Raw genomic sequence first — 20,725 nt, 5'->3', positions numbered from 1 at the left:
GTTGAGAAACAGGAATACAAAGTTAGGCCAAGAAATTTTTTTTTTTTTGTTAATAATCACTGAATCCTTTCTAATCAAGAGCTGCATCTCCTTGTCTTTTTGATCTCTGTTAGCTTGGAACTAATTCTCAGTGTTAACAGCTGATTAAGACAATGGAGACTCCAAAGTAGAGAAGACCATACCGCGAAGCAGGGTTCCTCAGCCTCGGTACGCTGCCATTCCGGGACACATCATTCTCTGCTGTGGGGGCTGTCTTGTGCATTGCAGGATGTGTAGCAGCATCCCTGGCCTGTAGCCACTGTACGCCGGTAGCACCCCCCTGCCCCTGGCCCCAGTTATGACAACCCCTCCCCAAACTGCCAAATATCCCCCGGGGGGAGATGACCCCTAGTTGAGAGCCATTGCTCTGAAGTGTGAGTCCAAACTTCACCTATGTTGTCCAGCTTTCTCAAATAAGCAAACTACTTACAATGTCTGTGAATACTCCAGGCCTCATGAGATTGATCATTTTTGCAACCTGGAAAACATCCACAGCATTTTCATTCTCCAACTGCTGGGACAGGGTGGTAAGGGCACACAGCATTCCTGCTGACACTGCTCCATACCTTGGGGAGAAAGGAGACACCAGTGATGCTATTTCAGATTTACTAAGGGCCCGCGTATATGGGGATGAAACCACCAACATGGATTTTCATAGAAGTTAAGCAGATTGTATTGACATCTATTCTAGAAGACAGAAATGAATGAAATGCTGGGCAGGGGAGAGCTCTGGAGGTTAGCACAAAGGTGACATTTGTTTATGAATATGAAATCTCCTAAACTCGTTTATCAGATCCACAGCATAATATGAAATGGGAAATGCGAGGTTCAGAATTAGACTCAGGAGGACTGTAGAAGATTTGGTGATGAGGAGGAGTTGGGTGGTGCAATAGGAAAAAAAAAAACTATTGCATTTTTACGCAGATAAACATTTTGTTTGCCAACCACACCCTCCTTACCCCCCACCCATAAAGGATTTTTGTAAGTGCACTATGCTAATTTTTTTTACAGAACATGTAAAAAAAAATAGGCATAGCAGTGCTTAAGAAAATACCTTGCAGGAGGGAGGGCACGGCTGGCAAACAAACGTAGAAGGTCCATGTTATTTGCATAAAATACAGTATATAAGAGAATCTTAACTATGGGCTATTGAACAAGTAGTAAGGGGCTCTGAAAAGTCAAAAAAAAAATGTGAACAATCTCAAACAGCTAAATTGAACATAAAATATCAAGAATAAAAATGGAAATATATGTCTCAAAATGTAGTCAGAGGAATGTCAGAATGCATTAGTATTAAGTAATTATTTCTGGCACTAAAGTAGCACTTTCCAGATGAGAGCACTTTCTGTGAAAATGCTTGGAGAAATCAATATGGTTCTCTTTGCTTCACATAAGAAAACGGCCTCGATGTGAAAAGTGAAAGTAGACTTTCTCATCAGGCCAGGCTGGCAACTCCAGTTGTCACAGGAACCTGTGATGGCGCAGAGTTTCCGTTTTAGTCATGAGAAAACAGATGGATTAAGTCAGTTGTTGAAGATAGTGTTGCTGGTCGGTGGTATAAATGAGAGTAGAATTTAGATCCCGTGGTGGTGCAGTGGTTTTAAGCGCTCAGCTGCTAACTGAAAGGTGGGTGGTTCGGATCCACCAGGGGCTCCACGGGAGAAAGATGGGGCAGTGTGTTTCCCTAAAGATTACAGCCTTGGAAGCCCTATGGGGGCAGTTCTCTACCCTGTCCTATAGGGTCACTATGAGTTGGAATTGACTGGACTGGTGATGGGTTTGGTGCCCATTGTTCTTTTGAAAACTATTAAATACGCAGTTTCTGAATTCATTCTTAAATGAAATTAAAACATTACGGACGTTTTACATCTTTAATACAAGTAAGACCTAAGTCCCCCTTAACTACCATCCCTACTTTAGAGGTAACCTATATCCAGAGGTAAAAAAATTTGTGTATTTAGGTACAGTCCTCCAGATTTAGGTATAGCAGTACATGTAGCTCTAGCTCGTGTTTGCATCTGCTACATGCATACCAAACAGCTGGCCTCCCTCATTTCACCGTGATGACGCTAGTTTGTATCTTGTGCGCATTAGTAGGCGCCTTGAGTAGAAGAGCTAAGTCACAGAACGCCCACTGTCAGTTTTCAAGATACTACCAATCTCTCTCAATGGCTATTACCTGCTACTCCTCGCAGGGTGAGAGAACTTGTTTCCCCCCATCACTGTACACTTTAAATGTTCTGCCAGTCTGATGGGTGAAACACTGTATCTTACTTTTGTTTTAATTTGCATTTTCTTGATTACCAGGGAGGCTGAATATCTTTTTATGTTTATTGACTATGTCTATTTCCTCTTCTGAAATTAATATACTTTGGCCATTTATTAGCTTTGCCTCCTTCAAATGGATTTGTGGCGTTTTTTTTTTTAATTTTTGAACACATGATAACTGTGTATTTAACTCATTAATGGGGGAACCAGCAGGCTGATAAAAGAGCATTTGAGGAACTGAGTATATTCAATGAAGAAAGAATCTGGAATAAAATTGCTAGGTTAGATACAGAACTGGGTAATGTCCTCCAGGGCACTAAAACCGTAACTTCTGGGATTATTTTTTCTCCCAGAGAGAAAGCGCTCGCATCTGGGGGCGTTACTCGATGTCGTCTGTATTTTTTCCAGTGTCTGGTCTCCCTTAACATTGTGGTCGTTTTTGTTATACTGAAGTATCGTTTCGGTTGGCGTCTTAAAAATCTTCTTTGTATTTTTTACATTTAATTGTTTAATTAATCCAAGTCTAATTCTTGTTTGGATGTAAGGTAGGAGCCTGATTGTAGTTATTTTTCCAAAGAATAACTGATTTTCCTGATATCCTTTATGGAATAGTCTGATCTTTCCTCAGTGACTCGAGCTGCCTGATTATCACACACTAAGTTCCCAGGCCTGTTTCTCAGCTCTCTGCGTTGGCCCATTCATCTGTTTTCATCTTTCTTTTGCATCTGCACACGTTCGTTTTAATTCCTATAGGTTTTAACAAGCCTTGCTATCTGATAAGGCAAGTTTCCACAATTGTCTTGGCTGTCTCTGCATTTACTGTTTTTCAAATTAATTTTAAAACCAAGGGACACAAAATGTTCCGCTGAGAGTTTCAGTAGGTTGCATTGACTATAGAGAGAGATCCGAGGAAATTAACATCTTTTCAGTTCTGAGTTTTTCTGTCTATGAATATGGTATCTTTTCTCCATTTAGTCAGGTCTTTATGGCTTTCAGTTACGATCCATAGTTTTACTTCATAGTTGTTACCAGTGTATTTTTAGCTTGATTCCTGGGTACTTTAGAGATTCTGTTACTCCTCAGAATGACCTGTTGTTCAGACATTTTCTGCTTGGTTTCAGCTGATGTGTAGGGAAGTTCCAGATTTTCACGTGGTGAACCCTTGTAAGCTGTATTCATCTGTGGATTCTTTAGGTAGGTGGTTCACATCTGTATCTGCCAATAATACCAATTTTGCCTCTTTTCAGTCTTCATTCTTCTTATATCTTAAATCTTTTGCTTTTACTGCACTGGTCAGGACCTCAGGAAAACCAAATGCGTTGCCGTCGAGTTGATTCTGACTCATAGCGACCCTATAGGACAGAGCAGAACTGCCCCTTAGGGTTTTCAAGGAGCACCTGGTGGATTCGAACTGCTGACCTTTTTGGTTAGCAGCCGTGGCTCTTCATCACTGCAGCACCAGGGCTCCCAGGACCTCAACAGCAAACATTTTTGAAGTTAAAAAAGACTGCCTTCTATTTTTTTAGTTTGCTAAGAGTTTTATTTTGGTCTCGAACAGGTGCTATTTTATTTTATGCTTTGCCACCATCTATTGATATTTAAAAAAAAAAGTCTATTTAATAATGTCCTGAATTCACTGAGAGATTTTTGGTAATGTTTAACTAGCTGTACATTCCAGGATAATTCTTACTTTCTCATGAGATATATAATTCTTCTCATATAACACACTAGATTTTATTTGACAATATTTTCGTTAGGATTTTTGTGTCTGTATTCAGACAAGTAAGACTGCCCTGAGCTCTTCCATTCTGGTCCTAGCCTTGTTTGGTTTCCGTATCAAGATTCTGTCAAATCTCCTCTGTGCGTTATCACTCAAAGGTGGACTGGTCGGGACCTGGCAGACTCTAGCAGTTTGAGAAGCAGCCTTTATTCAGTTCATAATGATCACTAACATGTTTTATACCCTTACTGTGTGCCAGTCTTCCTTCTAGGTGCCTTAACTGTACTCATTTAATCCTCAGGATAACCTGATGGCGTAGGTACTATGATCGATTACCTCATTTTGTAGTTGAGGTAACAGAGCTAACTGGCCAAAGTCTCCTAGTTACTAAGAAGAGACCTTTAAAGTTTTCAACTAATACATGTGAATGGCTCAGAAGAGAGCCTAACACATGTTATGTGTTTAATAAATGTTATTTATAATGCATGCATTAGTACAGAGTTGTAAATAGTACTCTCAAATGATTATTTTCTTTTTAAATATTTGCATTATTATTTTTAACTTTTTATTATAGGAAATTTCAAACATACACAAAAGGACCATTGTATGGTGCCCCTTCTGTAGCCATCAGTCAGCTATAACAATCATTAGCTCATAGCCACTCCTGTTTCGTTTCAGTTCTACCCTTCCCCATATATTTTAAAGCAAATGCCAGGTAAGTATTTAAGTATAAAACCGTAAAAGATCAGGACTTAAAAACAATAAGCAGAGTATCATCACACCGAAGCCCATGAACAGTTCTCATAAATGTTTTTAATGTAATTACAGATAAATGGTAGATGATTGTTTTCTTCCCCATACTTCCCAAAGTTATCTTTCTTTTAGTAGACTTCATTATTGGTTACTTTACTATCTCTTCCCTATACCCACTTCATTAATTTGTTTTTATCTTGGAATTCCTTGTACTTTTTCTGGATTCAGCTTATTCTTTTTCTGGCTTCCTCAGTTGAAAGCTCAGTTTATCTTTAATACATGCAGTTCAGACTATAAATGTTTTCTGAGTACAGTTTTGGCTATTCAAAATGCACCAGGTTTTGAAATGTAGTGCCTTAATCATCATTTAGTTTTAAGTATTTCAGTTACCTCTTTAAGCCCATGAATTATTTACAAGTAATTCTAGATCTAAGGATCTCAATTTATATGAAATTTCAATGAAATATTGTTGGTTTCTAATATTAATGCATTGTAGCCAATAAATATTTCAAATTTCTATTTATGCTGTATTTTTATAAACAGATCATTTGTGTTTAAAGCAACTACCCAGTTTCTCTGGAGCCCTTGTGGCACGGTGGTTAAGAGTTTGGCTGCTAACCAAAAGGCTGGCAGTTCGAATCTACCAGTTGCTCCTTGGAAACCCTCTGGGGCAGTTTTACTCTGTCCTATAGGGTCGCTATGAGTCAGAATCGACTTGACGACAATGGGTTTATCCAGTCTCTCTCGAGAGTCTTTCTTGGGTGCAGACTTCTATTTATCACCATTAGCTCAGGCTTGTTAATTAAGGCATTCATATCTCTCTGAATGGTCATGTTCACATTCATATCTCTCTGAATGGTCATGTTCAAATGTATTCTGGTCATTCAGTTTGAGAACTCATCCCTTCACTTCTTAGAAAATCTCAGTTATTATTTCTCCCCTTCTCTCTCTTTTATTTCCCAGTGGATCACCTCTTACATAATGTTGGAACTTTCATATCCTAGTTTGATTTCAGCTTTGGCATTCTACTAGGCCATTGTGTAAATTTTTCACAAATCACAGTAAAACCTAGGAAAGTGTAAAGCGAAGGCCTGTCAGAGAAGGAAAACTCAAATATTTTCCACTAAAACAAGCGATAGACGAGTGGTAAGACCGCACCCTCCCAAAGGTGGAAAAATTGCTGAAACCAGAAAACGAGGCAATCCTGTCGAGTTCCAGCTCCCATGGGTTTCACTGTATATATATTTACCATTTCGTAGGTTCTACTTCCTTCCTTTTTCGTAATAAAAACCAAACCCATTGCTGTCAAGTCGATTCCAACTCATAGTGATCCTATAGGACAGAGGAGAACCGCCCAGTAAGGTTTCCCAGGAGCGGCTGGTGGATTTGAGCCGCCGACCTTTTGGTCAGCAGCCAAGCTCTTAACCACTGTGCCACCGAGGCTCTTTTTCCATATTACATGTTCTTATTCATCTCATAGAGCCGTCCTCTAGACCGCTGAGGCTATTATTTGGAAATCTCCCGGTGACTCTGCTGTCGTAGCTGATTTGCTGTGTTTTTCATTCTCCATCATGCTTTCATTCCTCATGATTTCTAAATTGTACTGTGAGTTTGTTTTCACTGTAGCACAGCTAGGGTTGTTTTTTAATCATTTGTATTTTTGTTCAGGAGGGGGAGAAGTTAACCATTGCTTAATCTGTTCTAGTGAAATAGTTAGACTCGCCTATTTTTTTAAAAATTTTCTTAGCTATTTGTTAAAGCCATCTGTAGCCAGTCAGATAATACGAGTCTTTGTTACAGAGTGAGCACTCCATGAGGGATTCCCCTGGCCTTTCACTGGGTTGCCTTTCCCATACTTAGCTACTTTTGAGAGGAAGTACCTACACACTACTTTTGAGAGGAAGTACCTACACACTACTAAGACTTTAAGCATGACTAGAAACTAAGTCAAATCAATCAAATACACAGATAGATACTCTGTGTATCTTCTACATAGCAAGCATTGTAATGAAAGAATAAAGATGATTGGAAAAATAAAGGCCATTCTCTCCCAGAAATTCAGGAATTAAGTTGGATTAAAGGATGCTTGTTGAGTTTCATGGATTTGCACTTAAAACCACAGGGACTTGGTGAAAACATGATAGAGTAACATAACAGAGAAAACAAGGACAGTGTGTGAATTCAGTGGCTTTGGTAGTTGGTTTTGCTGTGTTTATACTTAAAAACACATTGGGGTTCCTTGTATAGTCAGTGTGCATAATATCTATACCCATTTAATCATTCCCCCCCCCCGCCCACAGGAATTTTAAGATCATTTCAAATCATTACTAAGAACATAGTTCAGACTGGAGAGAGTGCAGCTTGCCTTAGAATCCTTAGGGCAGGGAAGAAGTGGAAACACAAGAACCTTCCATAGGACTTTAAGAAATTAAAAAGGTTAAAAAAACTGTGGAAGTAAATGAGAAAATAAAGTAGGAAAACATTAAAATCTGACGAAGCACAGATTAGTGCAGTTGTCCTTGGGGTGAAGGCCCAGTGGGGGGCAGTAGTGTGCTGGTTCTGAGCATGGGCTGTGGGGTCACACGGGTCTGAGCTTGACAACGGGCTCTACCCTGCATGTGCTTCCTAGGCTTGCTGCCACACAGTCTCACAGGACCCAGAGCTTCGAAGAGACCCTGCTCAGCAGGGCCCTGAATGTGGTTTAATGCTTTGCTGCTGCTGTTTTTGGAAATTCTTAATGTTTGGAAAAAGGGTCCTTTCATTGTCATTTTGCACTGGGCCTCACACGTTACGTAGCCAGTCCTGGCTCTACCTCTGTGTGTGCGCAGGTCCTAGTAAGTTACTCAACTTTACTGCGCCTGTTTTCGCGTATGTGATGCGGGGATCCTAAAGTTACCTTTCTAGATGATAGGTGATATTAGGGTTGAATGAAGCAACTGAATGTAAGGCATTTTATACCCATTCAGTTAGTTATGATTTGTGAATCTCTTTGCAGCGGTTGGTACAGAAAGCAGTCCATCTACTTCTGTGTCTCCTACAGAATATCTTAGCCATCTGCAAAGTCTTTGATTTCAGAACTAAATTTAAAAAAAATTGAGGACTCCAAAGAGCTCTTGCTTACTTGGGCTATATCGATTGATATTTACTGTTTTAGAAGTTAGAAAATGCTTACTTGGGCTATATCGATTGATATTTACTGTTTTAGAAGTTAGAAAATGTTAAAAATACAAGAACATGTAAACACACATCCTGTGATGATGCCATCATGTGTCATGTAGCTCTGGAAAACTCCAGTGTACACTCAGGAGAGAATGCGTGAACAACGTAAACGACGTGTTTTTATGAAAATAGTTGCAGACTCCCTGGAAGGGCCTTGGGGGACTCATCCACCCCACTGGGAGTCCTCAGATCACATTTTTGAAAAAATAGTTTATTGTGCTTTCAGTGAAGGTTTACACAGCAGTTTAGGTTCCTATTCAACGATTTCTACACAAATTGTTCAGTGACATTTGTTACAGTCTTCACAGTGCGTGAGCAATTCTCATTGTTCCTGGTCTAGTAGCTCGATTTCCATTGATCTAGTTTCCCTGCCATTCTCATCTTTGTGTTAAAGTAACTGTTGACCATATATGTCTCATATAGGTGATTTTTTTTAAAGGAACCTGTCCTTACCAATGATATTCACTATTTTGTGAGCCAATCTGTTATGTAGCTAGAGCGACCTCAGGGGTTAGTTTCGGTTCAAGGTTTAAAGAGTATCTCAGGGGGGTCCTCCAGGCTCAGGGGTTAGTTTCGGTTCAGGGGGGTCCTCCAGGCTCAGGGGTTAGTTTCGGTTCAAGGTTTAAAGAGTATCTCGGGGGGGTCCTCCAGGCTCAGCCAGTGTAGTATGTTTGTTTGCTTTCGGGGTGGGGGGGGATTTGAGGTTCTTTCTCCCATCCTATCAGGGTCCATCTATGGTGGCCCTGATTAAAACGGTTGGTAGCAGCAGCTGGGTACCCTATAGTTCTTCCTGTCTCGGGCCAGATGAGGCTGTGGTTTGTGTAAACTGTTTGTCCTGTAGACTAGTTTCTTCCTCCTCTGGATGAGCAGAGACCAATAGTTGCATCTTAGATGGCTACTCACCAGCTTTTAAGCCTACTCACCAAACTAGGATGTAGAACAGAAACTGTAAGAAGTGTGTTATGCCAATCCACCAAGAGGCCCCATGAGACTATGGTCCTAATCCTTCAAACCCAGAAAACCAATCCTGTGAGGTGTTTGGTTATGTCTAAAACTATTCTTCACTCAGTGAGTAATGGGAAGAATTTGAGTGAAAGAGCCATACTTAGACGCTGTGTTTTAAAGTTTGATAGTAATGATAGAGATTCAGCCTCTGAACAGAAAAGTCTGGGATAGATGAATACAGGGTGCCCAGAATGAAGCAGTTTGCTTTTAAGCTGTGCCTATCTCCAAATAGAATTGGTTTACTTTTTGCTAAGTAATGTATCCTGAGATCATGCTTCATCCACCTAGCATATAACCAAGGAGATGTTAACAGGATCTCTATGTGAACCAAATAGATATCTCCAAGTCTGCTTACTCCTACTTCTGACAGAGCTTAAAACTTTGTAAATTGGCTTTATGGTTCACAGAAAAATTTAAGTAAGCAAAATGACTTTGGATGATAAGGGAGACAAAAAGCAAAGCTGCCAGGGGACAGTTGACAGAGTGGTACATATCTAAGAGTCTGCAAGTCTTCACAAGTGGAAGCACAGTGCTCGTTCATTCACACAGTTATTCAGCACCTACTGTGTGCCAGTCATTGGGCTTCACCCTAGGGAACCTGGGATGAAGAAGTTACCATCGCTGGCCTCGGCACTATGGGGGCGACAGTCAAGCAGGAGTGCCATTTAGCTGGAATGCATTGGTAAGGATATGATGTGTGTTAATGGCTTTATCATCTCTGGGATGAGTTAGAGAGGGCTGCAAAGAGGAAGTGACTTTTGAACTGTTGGAAATGCAAACTGATCCATGTCTTTAAGTGGCTTTTAATCCAGCCCACCGGTACATGTGACATTTGCAAATCCACTAGTTCAGGCTACTTTTCTATTTTCTTATTTAGGCCTAACAACAAGGGACTCCTGCTAAATTCCAGAGGTGATATATTTATATGTGGCATAAAATAAAAATCACGGAATGAGACAAATATACCCAAAAGCTGAATACAGATGAGTAACTCAAACAGTTCTAATTGAAGTGTTCGACTCCCCCCACTTCCTCCTTTACCATGAAATATAAGATTAGCTGCATTACTGATGTCAGGACAAAATCCCAGTGAGTACTACCCAGTCACAGAACTGGGCAGCAGCATTAGAATGTATACTGGTGAAATGCAGTGAAGCCCTGGTGGTACAGTGGTTAAGAGCTATAGCTGCTAACCGAAAAAGCTGGCAGTTCGAATCCACCCACTGTTCCTTGGAAACCCTGTGGGACAGTTCTACTCTGTCCTGTAGGGTTGCCATGAGTCGGAATTGACTCGACGGCAACAGGTTTGGTTTTGGTAAAATGCAGAAGGCATATTTGAAAAGCTGATCTAAATTTGTGGGGGAAAAACTATGCTATACCCATATAGCACAAAGCTTCGTAGATTTATAGCAGCTATACAGTTAATTTTGGGTTTATCTGTGTGCTTTTAAAAACTGCTGGGTGCTTGATACATTTCCAGGCATCTTACCTATATAACTAAAACCTCAACCACTATGATCTTCCAATCCTACATTAAGAGTCAGGCCAACATTTGGAAATAGTCCCTTGCTGCTTAGGAAAGGCCAGAAAACTCTTCGAAGCAGCCAGTACTAGGGCTTATGCTGCAACACCAGGGCTCCTCACTTTGAGTGGCAGAGTAACAGATCTGAGCACAAGGTGCTGACCGAGGCTGAAAGCCTGGGTGTATCATGTTACAGCGTTAGTTCAAGGAGAGCAAAAGACTTAACAATAAGCTTTTCTTTCCAATGTACCAATATCTTATTATGCTACTGAAGTGGTTGGTAACTAATGGATACATAGAGAATTAGAATTTGCTGCTGACCAAGAGAGCTACCTCTGAATTAGAATGAAAACCAGGATTTATAATGGGTGTCACGTTGGCTAAAGGTACGATCTGGAGTTACACAACTGACTTACAGGTTGATTCTAGCCATGAAGCTTGACCTGAAATATACATACATCTTAAGAGAGAAATGGTCAAATAAAGTGGAAAGAGGCTGGGTGTTAATATTATTTAATATTATTTCTGATACTTGGAAGCTCTGTGACTAGGGGCAAGTTATTTGTTCTCTTTGAGAGTCATAGTCTGTACCTTTAAACCCCAAGACGATACTGTAACTTCATCCCTATTAATCAACCAAACAATATTTTAAAAGGATTTTTCCTGTTCTGTAACAACTGTTTGCTGAAATTCAGTGTAAGGATTTTAAAATGAATAAAACTATATTTCACTAATTTGTGTTATTAAAATGTAAACCTTCAAAAAGCATGCAAGTATACTTTCATAGGCTAAGATACAGTGCTTCCCCTTTCCAGAACATACACTCTATTCTCATTCCTTTCTCCCTTTCTACTACTATAGCAATCCAACAAGAAAAATGTCTGAATTTAAAAATTAAGATACATACTCATCATGAACAATGGTGGGGCCATCCCTTGTCAAGGCTTCTTCTTTGATGACGTTGATAAGTTCAAAGGTACTGCTTATGGGGGCATCTGGGTTAGGCCACTTGGGACACTGGAAGTGCCGAACCTCTAGGACGTAGTCATCCTATAACCAATACAACACGAGTCACAGTCCATCCTTGCCTTCGTTATGTCTACAATCCAATGAACTGAAGTTTCGTCTAAGAAAGTATATTGTAGAATAACCCAACGGGCGTACTAGGGGATGGTCCTGCCGTTAAAAAAATGAGCAGTTCATGATAATGAAACAGCAGAATCTCATTTTGTTCAAGCGACAATAAATTATAGGAGTCTTTATATCCTGTTCTCTCTTCTCCTACCTTTAAAATGCAAAGGAAAAAAAAGGGGGGTAGGGGGAGACTAGGGAAACATCCACCCCATAAGATGGCAGTTACTACACTTCAGAATGTTTCCAAAAAACCCACAAAATTAATATTATCATCTCTGCAACATACTGCAAGGCTTACATTTCTGATGGCAAAGAAAATACTAAGCTCTGTTCTTATAATTAGGTCAACAGACCTTATTTGTATGCATGCTGAATCGTTACATTTCATCTATCCAGCTAGAAAAAGCAAATATTTGAAGGAAGAAAAAAGGGGCATGTACATTAAGTCTTACTCAAATGCCTTCATTATTACTGAGAATGATGATCCAGGGCCCAGGTATGGCTATTATGGAGGAACTGAGGTTTTGGTTACCTGTGTAGCTTCAAGGATGAAGTCATGGATGATAATTTGTTCTTCATTAGAGAGGCACAGTCTGTCTTTGCTGATAAGGGTGACAGTAAAGGCCTCACAGTTCATGGATTCTTCTCGACTTGGCCAGTATACAAACTCATCTTCTGCCTGTGGGGGAGAAGAACATCTTCTGCAGTGCTGTCAAGCATTGGGTTTTGCATTTTCCTGCAAAATGATTGCTTGTACTTGTCGTTTCCCATACTTCTCATCTTTTAAGTTGGGTTCAGAGAATTATATCCTTGTCTAATATTCTTCCCTAAAATATACTTGATAAATAACCAGTTCCTAGAATCTGGCCTTCAGGGGGAAAAATAGAAGCGCTCTAAAAGTAGTAGCAAGGAAATGTCTAGTAAAGTGGATTTTATTAAATATGGTATCTGTGTGAAAAATACAGTCAATATCATAGTTCCAGACAGCCAGCCTGTGCTACAGAAAACACAGGGAGAGGAGCTACAGATTTGAACTTTGAACGCATCAAGAAACCCCCTTTTCATAATCTGCTGTAATTCGGAGTAGCCTTGTCAATGATGCTAGACCCGGAAGACCAGAGTTTCCCTACTGCTCTGTGTTCAGAAAGTGGGTATAAAGATAGGAAGGTAACAGATGCAAAGACCACTTCTCACCTCTGACACCGTAACAACCCAAAACCCACCCCCCCTGGGTTACCAAAACCCACCCCCCCTGGGTTACCCTCAGTTGAGAAGTGGTTTGTAATATAATTGTCATGGTACAAAAGGAGACGGCATCTAAGCCAGTTAATGTTAATCTATTATTTCACAATGTCTTACACAAGCAAGACATGTTAGTTGTTCTTTCCTATGGATTACGTGAATCACAATTCCATGGCTGATCAGCATTTTACAAAAGACTGTCATAAAGGTTATCTATCTTATTTAACTTTATCACCTCTGTCTCTACAGATGAGGACACCGAGGCTCAGAGACGTTTGTAAATTGTCTAAAATCAGCTCCTTGTAAAGAGTGAGGGATAGGTCCTTTCTGGAAAGGGGTAGTGCATAAACAAACACATTGGTTGTAAGTACAAGTCGCTCTTTAAAAGCAGAATTGGTTTGTCAATGTTAGGTTTCAAGAGGGAACAGCATAGAAAATCTTTTTGCCTTGCATCAGGCAAGTTTTAACGGTTGAGCCATTTAAAGATTACAGAAGGATATTCAGGCTTAGTGCTTGAATTTTATCCTGAAAACTATGGAGACGAGGCCTAAGGCAAAGTCGGTCACTGCACAGGTTGGAGACTTTGTGATAAATACAATCAATGATTATGACCATGAACCGCCTGCTCGGTTTTCTTATCAGGCCAGATAACAAACCGTACTAGCCGCTGCCGGAACTATGTAGATTTCTGTGGGCATTTTCCTGAAAACGCTTAGCTACTAGCAGTTAAGTCAGAAATAATTCTGAATAATTGTTCAAAACAAAGAAAGCTTTGTTTAATCTTACATTGTTGCATTAGAAATGAGCCAACAGTCCAATAAGACTTATCACCCTTTCAAGTTAGTTTCAATATAGCTTATTGCCAAGTACATTTTTATTTTTAAAGCTCAGCATAAGGGGAGACAGATCAGCAATTGGGTGTAGTCTATACAAAAGAAGTCTGTAACTATCGTGGGCTTCAATATATGTTGGCCAAAGAAGGGAAGTAGAGCCCTCTCAGCAGACATAAAGCAGTGATGGACAGGGCCTCTAAATTTAACCCACAGGCACAGAGTCAACCCTTCTTGCTTCCCTGCAAGTAAAGGACAAGGGTAAAAGGAGTATAGGATCAAATGTGATCCTGGATAAATTAATCTCTCTGAGCCTTAGTTTCCAGATCTGGCAAGTGGGAATAATAAAACTACATAATATCTCAAAGAATTATGATAACGTGCATAGTAAATGGTCTGCTTAGCCTAATGGCTGCCAAAGTGATTGCAGTTATGATGGAAGAAAGGCAGAGAAAAACTCTTTAGCACAGATCTTGAGACTTGACTCTTAAGGAACATGAGTGTCACTTCTTCCGTCCAGCAGGACCTCAGGGTTATTCTGCTTACAAATGTATTTATAGGTTAGAGATGCCTGCGCACGTCTGAGAGCACTTTCTGAGTTACAAACTAACGACTTGTGGCCTACAAAGAACGACAGTCTCGTAAGGTTACAGTGGTAGAAAGTAATCAAGCACCTGAAAAGCACTCCAAGGCATTATTTTTAGGAAAAACTGTGCAATGACGGATCCAACTTCAGATCCCAGAGCTAGGAGAAGGGTGATGTCTGCTGGACCTGATTCTGGCACAGCCTCCCCAGGCCTCAGAGAGACCCCGAGATGACATGTTCCGGGGGGGCGGGGTCCCTGCATCCTCATTATCTGCAGCACGGAGCTCCTCTTTTTTGGTCCAGTCTCCCCCTAGCCTCCCCATGCAAATGAACTCCTGGGTAGATGCTTTTTGATGACTGTCCTCTGTGAAGTGACTATAACAAAACACGGATCCATCCAACAAATGAACGTTGGATCCATCCAACAAATGAACGTTTTAACAACCCTATGCCTCCAGTTTCCACATGCCAAAGAGAAAATAGACCCCTGGTGCCAGCTACTTTGAAAATTTACACTCCAGCTTTTAGTTTAAGATTCTCAACTGTGTTGCCATTCTATCATCCAGAAGCAGTCTTGGTATTCTGAAGCTGGAGCAAGATACGACAAAGTGAAGTTCCTACTGACTGGGCACGCAGTCAAATGCCTGTCATCAAGACTAGGGGTTCAGTCTCAGGCTGTTCTTTCCTGATTAGAAAACTCATTAATCTGACACTCATGGAAGCAGATCCTCATGGGGTTTTTGTTTTTGTTTTGACCTTGTGGACCTAAACGTCCACGAAGTAAATTTTGAAGACCCAACTGATTCTGCCACTTTAGACCATATGCACACGTAACACAAACATTTACGCTTATTTTTCAGCCTTGCTCTCCTCTCCTCTACGGTCCAGAGACCTAAATGGGAAAGGACTGACGGAGGACAAAGAACCAGCTTAGTCACGGTTTTCAAAAGCGCCGGCACAAAACTCGCCTTTGCTCATATCTTTCCCCTGCAATGGATCTGAGTTACATTGGAATGAGGGAACAATAGGGTACCTTAATATTAGTACTCTCAATCGAATCTTTTGTGGTTGTTGCTAGGAAACCTTTTTATGATGTACAGTGAGACATATAAAATGGTTAAAAGCATGGGCTCTGGAGCCAGATGACTCAGGTTCAAATCCAGGCTCCACTTATTAGTCTGTGCCCTTGGGCAAGCTACTCCCTCAGTTTTCTCAGCAATAAAGTGGGATAATAATACCCATCTCCTAAAGTTGTTGAGTGGTTTAAATGAGCTAATAACTGTGGAGTTAACATGGTTACACACTTAAATGTGAGCTGTTTTATTTTGCAAAAGTGACAGAAAGCAGATAAGAGGTCTGTCTAACGTTCTGTACCAACGAGGTTAGTAAAAGGACCTTTTTCAAAACCTCCCACTGCACTGCCATGAATAGTATATAAGCGAGGGTGACAGCAGCGGCGTCAGAGCATCAGTAATGGGACTAAATGAAAGGTCGGTAACTGGGAGGCTCTGAAAGGCACCTATACAGACGGTAAGATGAGGAGTCCGATCCCCTCCCCAGCAGACAGAGACTCTCTAGCTCTGTGACAAGGTTTCAAAAGCAGTCTACGCTTACGGCCTCCGGGCTCATTAATATATAGCAGACGGGCTTTCCTTACCAGGCTCTGGTTGTCTGGCAGCATGACAATGATCTGTGCATTATGATCCCAAATCATTCGCCAGAAATCTTTCGTAGTGTGTGGCAGAGGATGCTGGGTTATAATAAATTCATTGCTCCTATAATAGCCCTTCAATGGGGAAGAAGAAAAATCAGTGACTGTAAGTGTTTTACTCTCTCACTGCGGTAACTCGATATATTAATACGATATATTCAAGAAACAAGACAGCACTGTTATGACTCCACTAAAATAATGGAAATTTCACTAATTTTTCGAGGTGCTTCTGTTAACATGTGTAGACAGCTTTCTCTCCATGTGCAGTTCACTTCTAGTTACCCCCGCTGTTTTTACTTAACAGTAATTTCAACATTTATTCAAAGACTAGAGGGGTGAAATTAACAATAAAATTAATTCCTTCAAAAGCATTTTGCTTAATGTAAGCATTTCTGTATCCCCACTGATTGGGTGTCTTTTGTTGAAGGTTTCAAGATACGGAAATCTCTATACTTTTGATATTGCCCATTGAGAAATGACGTGAAAAATGAAATCAGTCACATAGGTGCTATCTGCTCTTTAGCACCTTTCAGTTTAATTGACTTCACTTATAATTAAATGCTGACTCTCACCATGATGTAGGAAGCATTAATGTAATCTGTTCCTTTCATTCCAGGCAACGGTGCAAGCCCCACTCGAGCACGCTCAGCTATCATATGGAAAAAACAAAAACACATTTGCCTTCCACGCATAGAACCGACAGAGCTTTCAGAGCTGTACTTGATGAGTAATCTACCCCCCCAGCTCCCCTTTCTTTGTAAGAGTTACCTGCACTTTTAGCCAAGCTAAGGTGTTGTCAGCTGAGGCAGAATGTACAGTGAAACTGTACAATCCCAGAAGGACACAGGCATTGCGGGAACACAGTTTTCTGTGGAGGGACTTTCACTCAGTGAGCACAGGGGGTTCAGGTAGTTGCCCACGGTGGTTTCATCTTGCTACGCTCATGCCAAACTATCGTTCTTTGCTGTGTGTTCTAACCTCTTAGCCCTATGCTTCTGCCCACAAAGGGGTCAGAAAACGGTGGCCTTTTTCAGTAGAGACAGTCTCTGCACTGATCACCCATGCCCGTGGCTTCAGCCCCCACACAGTATTCGTCACTGTCCTGAGTTGTTTATACAAGGGTCGCCACCAAGCGCCAGCGTCTTGCACTCAATAGCCAGCATAATTTCATGCTGTCAGTCCCAGTTGTACAAGTCAGCCTAGTACTCTCAGTGTAGAGCAGTGTTACTGACCCAGTGATAACGGCTTTAAGTTACAATGTGATACGAAGTAGCCTGTTTCTTGGATTTCGAGGTGAACTGAAGCTAGCCTTCACGTCAGATAGATGTGCCAGCGGCCACCCTACAGCCTTATTTCAAGTGATGGTAACATTTGCCCTTGGTAGCATCTGCCTTTCTTCACAATACATAAAATCCAGTTACAGAAATACTAACACACTCAAGTAAACCAAGCTGATTTTAAGATCTTACATGGCACGACGGAAGAGTTTCTGTTCTTTTCTTTGTTACACTCTTTCTGAGCACTAAAGCATTCCACATACTTTGCATTACATTGTGTGACCAGCTGAAAGAAAAGCAACAGTTCAGTCTTCATTGAAAGGTATAACTGACAGCATTTGCTTGACGATTTGGCAAAAATAGTAATAATCCAATTACTGGTGAACACACACATTTTTGTACCCCAAAGAACACTGTGTGCTTCATGAGTGCTACTTGTGTCAATTGCCTGGATTTTTTGTATGCTTGTCTTATTGCTACTGTCAGGCCCTTTTATGAGCACATGAGATATTTATTGAATTAATGTGGATTTTTCTCTGTGATTCCTCACAGGTACCTGTCACTTGGTGAGTCTACACTAGAAAAGATTACTTAATCATAGTAGGAGCTAATCCTGTTTCTTAAGATAAAGTAGAACTGAATCGGTTCTCAGTAAATATCTGTTGCACTGATACTGTACAAAGGTCTTTGTAAAATGATCAGCCCAGTAACTTGCTTATCCTTCTTGTTCATGTGGCTTGGTTGGGCCGTTTTTCAATCCTAGTCTTTTTTTAGGGGGAGGAGGGTTCATCTTAATGGAGTGAAGGGAATGGAGGAGGGGTCATCTTAATGGAGTGAAGGGAATGGAGTCTTTCTCCAAGTGCTCTAGACTCTGGATGTAGTTCTCATTTTTTGTGTTTCTTCTCATTTTCTTCTACATGAGTTCTAAAGTGATTAGTGCCTGTCAAAGAACCAAGTACCTCATTTCCAACCGAATGAAATGGTGTTTCTGAGTATTTGCAAATACTACAGAAATGCTGGTACTTACATTTAAAAAAGACACTGTGTCCCATGTATTCTCACTATTAATTACTTCCAATAATTTTTAGAGTATTTGTGAAGATGTTAAAAGGAGAGTTCAAAATTTACAATTACTGTTATAAATTTACAATTACTGTTATGAGTGAACTCAGTGAAATCAGTCTACTTTCCATTTTCATAGAACTTTACTTTGCTTGCCAGTCCCAGGCTTTCCGTGAGACTCAAAGAAAGGTCTCTGATTCTACAGAGAGTTTTGCAATGAGAACTAAAACTGCGTAGATTCATCTCATTCTTTCCATCTTCACACAAAGTGAGAAATTATTATTATTTAACAAACAACGTACTAAAAAACAGAATTTAAAGGGCTAAAACATAGGAAAGCACTCAGTAACTAGAGAGACAGACAATATTTAAAAAGTTAAAACAAGTTCTGCGAAATGAGTGAGCTATTCTGATCTTAATTAGTAGTCTGTACAGTCTCCTTTTTTCAACCTCGCTTCAGTCCATTCCATGTAAACCTTAACGCTCTCTCCACTTCTCAGGCTTCTTTATGCCCTTAGCAAAGAAAATGAGCAGCTATTTTAGGAGAAGTTGCCTTTTCTTTAGTACCTCTTCTTTAGTTTAGAAACTAACTCTAACTGCTGGAATAGTCTTTCAGGACCATCCATCTGTAAATACCCATTCTGAGTAAGGATAAGATAAATTAGTTCAGAAAAAAGTACACAGAGTATTTTTTTGGATCGGTATGATTGACACCAAAGTAGGCTGATGGTATGATTGATACCAAAGTAGGCTGATGGTCACACAAGTCCTAAATTGCTCTGAAGACAATACAGCACTGTACTCTCTATTTGGAATACCAACAATTTATACAGAAGCCAAAACATTCTTTCACTTTACAATTTATACAGAAGCCAAAACATTATTTTCTTTCACTTTAAAGAGTACAAGTAGTATGCTCTCTAATCCACTTCAGTTTATACATTAGTGCAAAAAAGACATAAGAGCCCCCTCCCTCTGCAAACTCAAAGGCATTTTTTACTTTCTTGCTTTTGACTGAAGAAATTCATTCCAAGCACTACCTTGAATTGTTTTTCCAGCCGTGTCTTTCCTCCTACTCCAGGTATGAGGATGCTGTTAACATAACTATGCAGCTGATTTGAAGATACTTCAGTCTCCTTTCCAAGAATGGCTTCCAACAAGGCATCATGGATGAAAATGTACTGCTCCTGCAAGGTACAGTACATGGTAGAGAGAGCCGTTAAGAGAGTAGCCACCTCTATTCCATTCATGACATCGTCTTAGATTAACTCTGCTCCTAACGGGGCCTTCCCAGAGAACTCCTTCAAGCACTCTACCGCCAGGGGATTTGCTCCAATACTCACTTGCTATCCATCATACCTATTTCGGACAAAGACTGTGTCAATGTATCTCTGTATTCTAGATAGTGCCTGAAACAGTAGGTTCAACACAGCAAGTACTTGTTCAGCTAAGAGCTCTAGAACCATCTTTTGATAGACAGATGTTTCTCAGGCCAGACAACATGTTCATCTTCTCCAAGCATTGAACACAGCACTAGATACCAACGTGTCTGCTTTGTAAGTGCTGGGGTAGTTACTGAGAAATCCAAATGTTAAGAGCCACACAGAAATGGAAAACTGATACAAAACATAGGATATTTTCTAATACTAACCTGTAAATTCCCTCAAGCCTTCAGAGAATGAATCTGTCTCCTCCATATCATTCAACGTTCAGCTAGAACGCGTGCTAGGAGCTCACGAGAGCACTGGCCGCTCCCCCTTACCTCCGTCTGGACGAGGTAGTTACGCTGTGTCCTGATGTGTTTCAGGAACCCCAGGACGTTAACTGTGCTTTTGTCTTTTATCTGCTGCAGCATGCTGTCTATCACAATGTAGGTGCCTGTCCTGCCCACACCAGCGCTGGAAGAAACAAAGACAACCAACCCTAGTGCCTTGTCATTAACCGTGGAATGGAAAAATACATCTTAAATGCCTACTGAGTTTAGCAATAGCCCAGAGTGTAGCTCACAGAGGTTACTGACGATGGACAGTATCCTTTCCCCTCTCCTGAGCCTGGATGGGGAGCCAAGGCTGCCTTTATTCCATAGGAGCTGGAAGAAAAGTGTTCAGGACTTGACAGCGTTCTCAGCTGCCCTTGCAGCTCAAGCAGGTCACTCAGTGACCCAAGGGCCTGAACGGCGTCTCCTGTGGCAGCAGCCACCTCTGAACCAGATCTGCGGAGGCAAACCGTGTCGTTTACGCGGGAGCCTGATTCTCCAGTCCTCACACTCTCCTTTAATAAACCTTTTCTGTACAACTTCCCCAGTCTGCTTCTATTGCTTGCAACTTCGAAGCAACTTAGAACTGACTAATGCACCC

The 20,725-nt window shown here is 40.8% G+C and overlaps 1 protein-coding gene across 2 annotated transcripts in view; it reads right to left on the bottom strand.

The window, feature by feature from the left end:
* Positions 1-20,725, bottom strand: part of PTPRG (protein tyrosine phosphatase receptor type G) — a 786,467-nt gene that overhangs the window by 3,226 nt on the left and 762,516 nt on the right. For both annotated transcript variants that reach the window (XM_004368651.2, XM_023727702.1), the window contains 8 exons: positions 20,131-20,266; positions 19,409-19,555; positions 17,499-17,592; positions 16,602-16,678; positions 15,976-16,104; positions 12,193-12,339; positions 11,434-11,576; positions 470-605 (listed from right to left, as the gene is read on the bottom strand). In XM_004368651.2, coding sequence (XP_004368708.1) covers positions 470-605; positions 11,434-11,576; positions 12,193-12,339; positions 15,976-16,104; positions 16,602-16,678; positions 17,499-17,592; positions 19,409-19,555; positions 20,131-20,266 — 1,009 coding nt within the window. The remainder of the gene's footprint in view (positions 1-469; positions 606-11,433; positions 11,577-12,192; positions 12,340-15,975; positions 16,105-16,601; positions 16,679-17,498; positions 17,593-19,408; positions 19,556-20,130; positions 20,267-20,725) is intronic.

Source organism: Trichechus manatus, unplaced genomic scaffold, assembly GCF_000243295.1.
Source record: "Trichechus manatus latirostris isolate Lorelei unplaced genomic scaffold, TriManLat1.0 scaffold00001, whole genome shotgun sequence".
Taxonomy (NCBI): Eukaryota; Metazoa; Chordata; class Mammalia; order Sirenia; family Trichechidae; genus Trichechus; species Trichechus manatus.
This window is presented reverse-complemented; position numbering and strand designations above follow the sequence as displayed.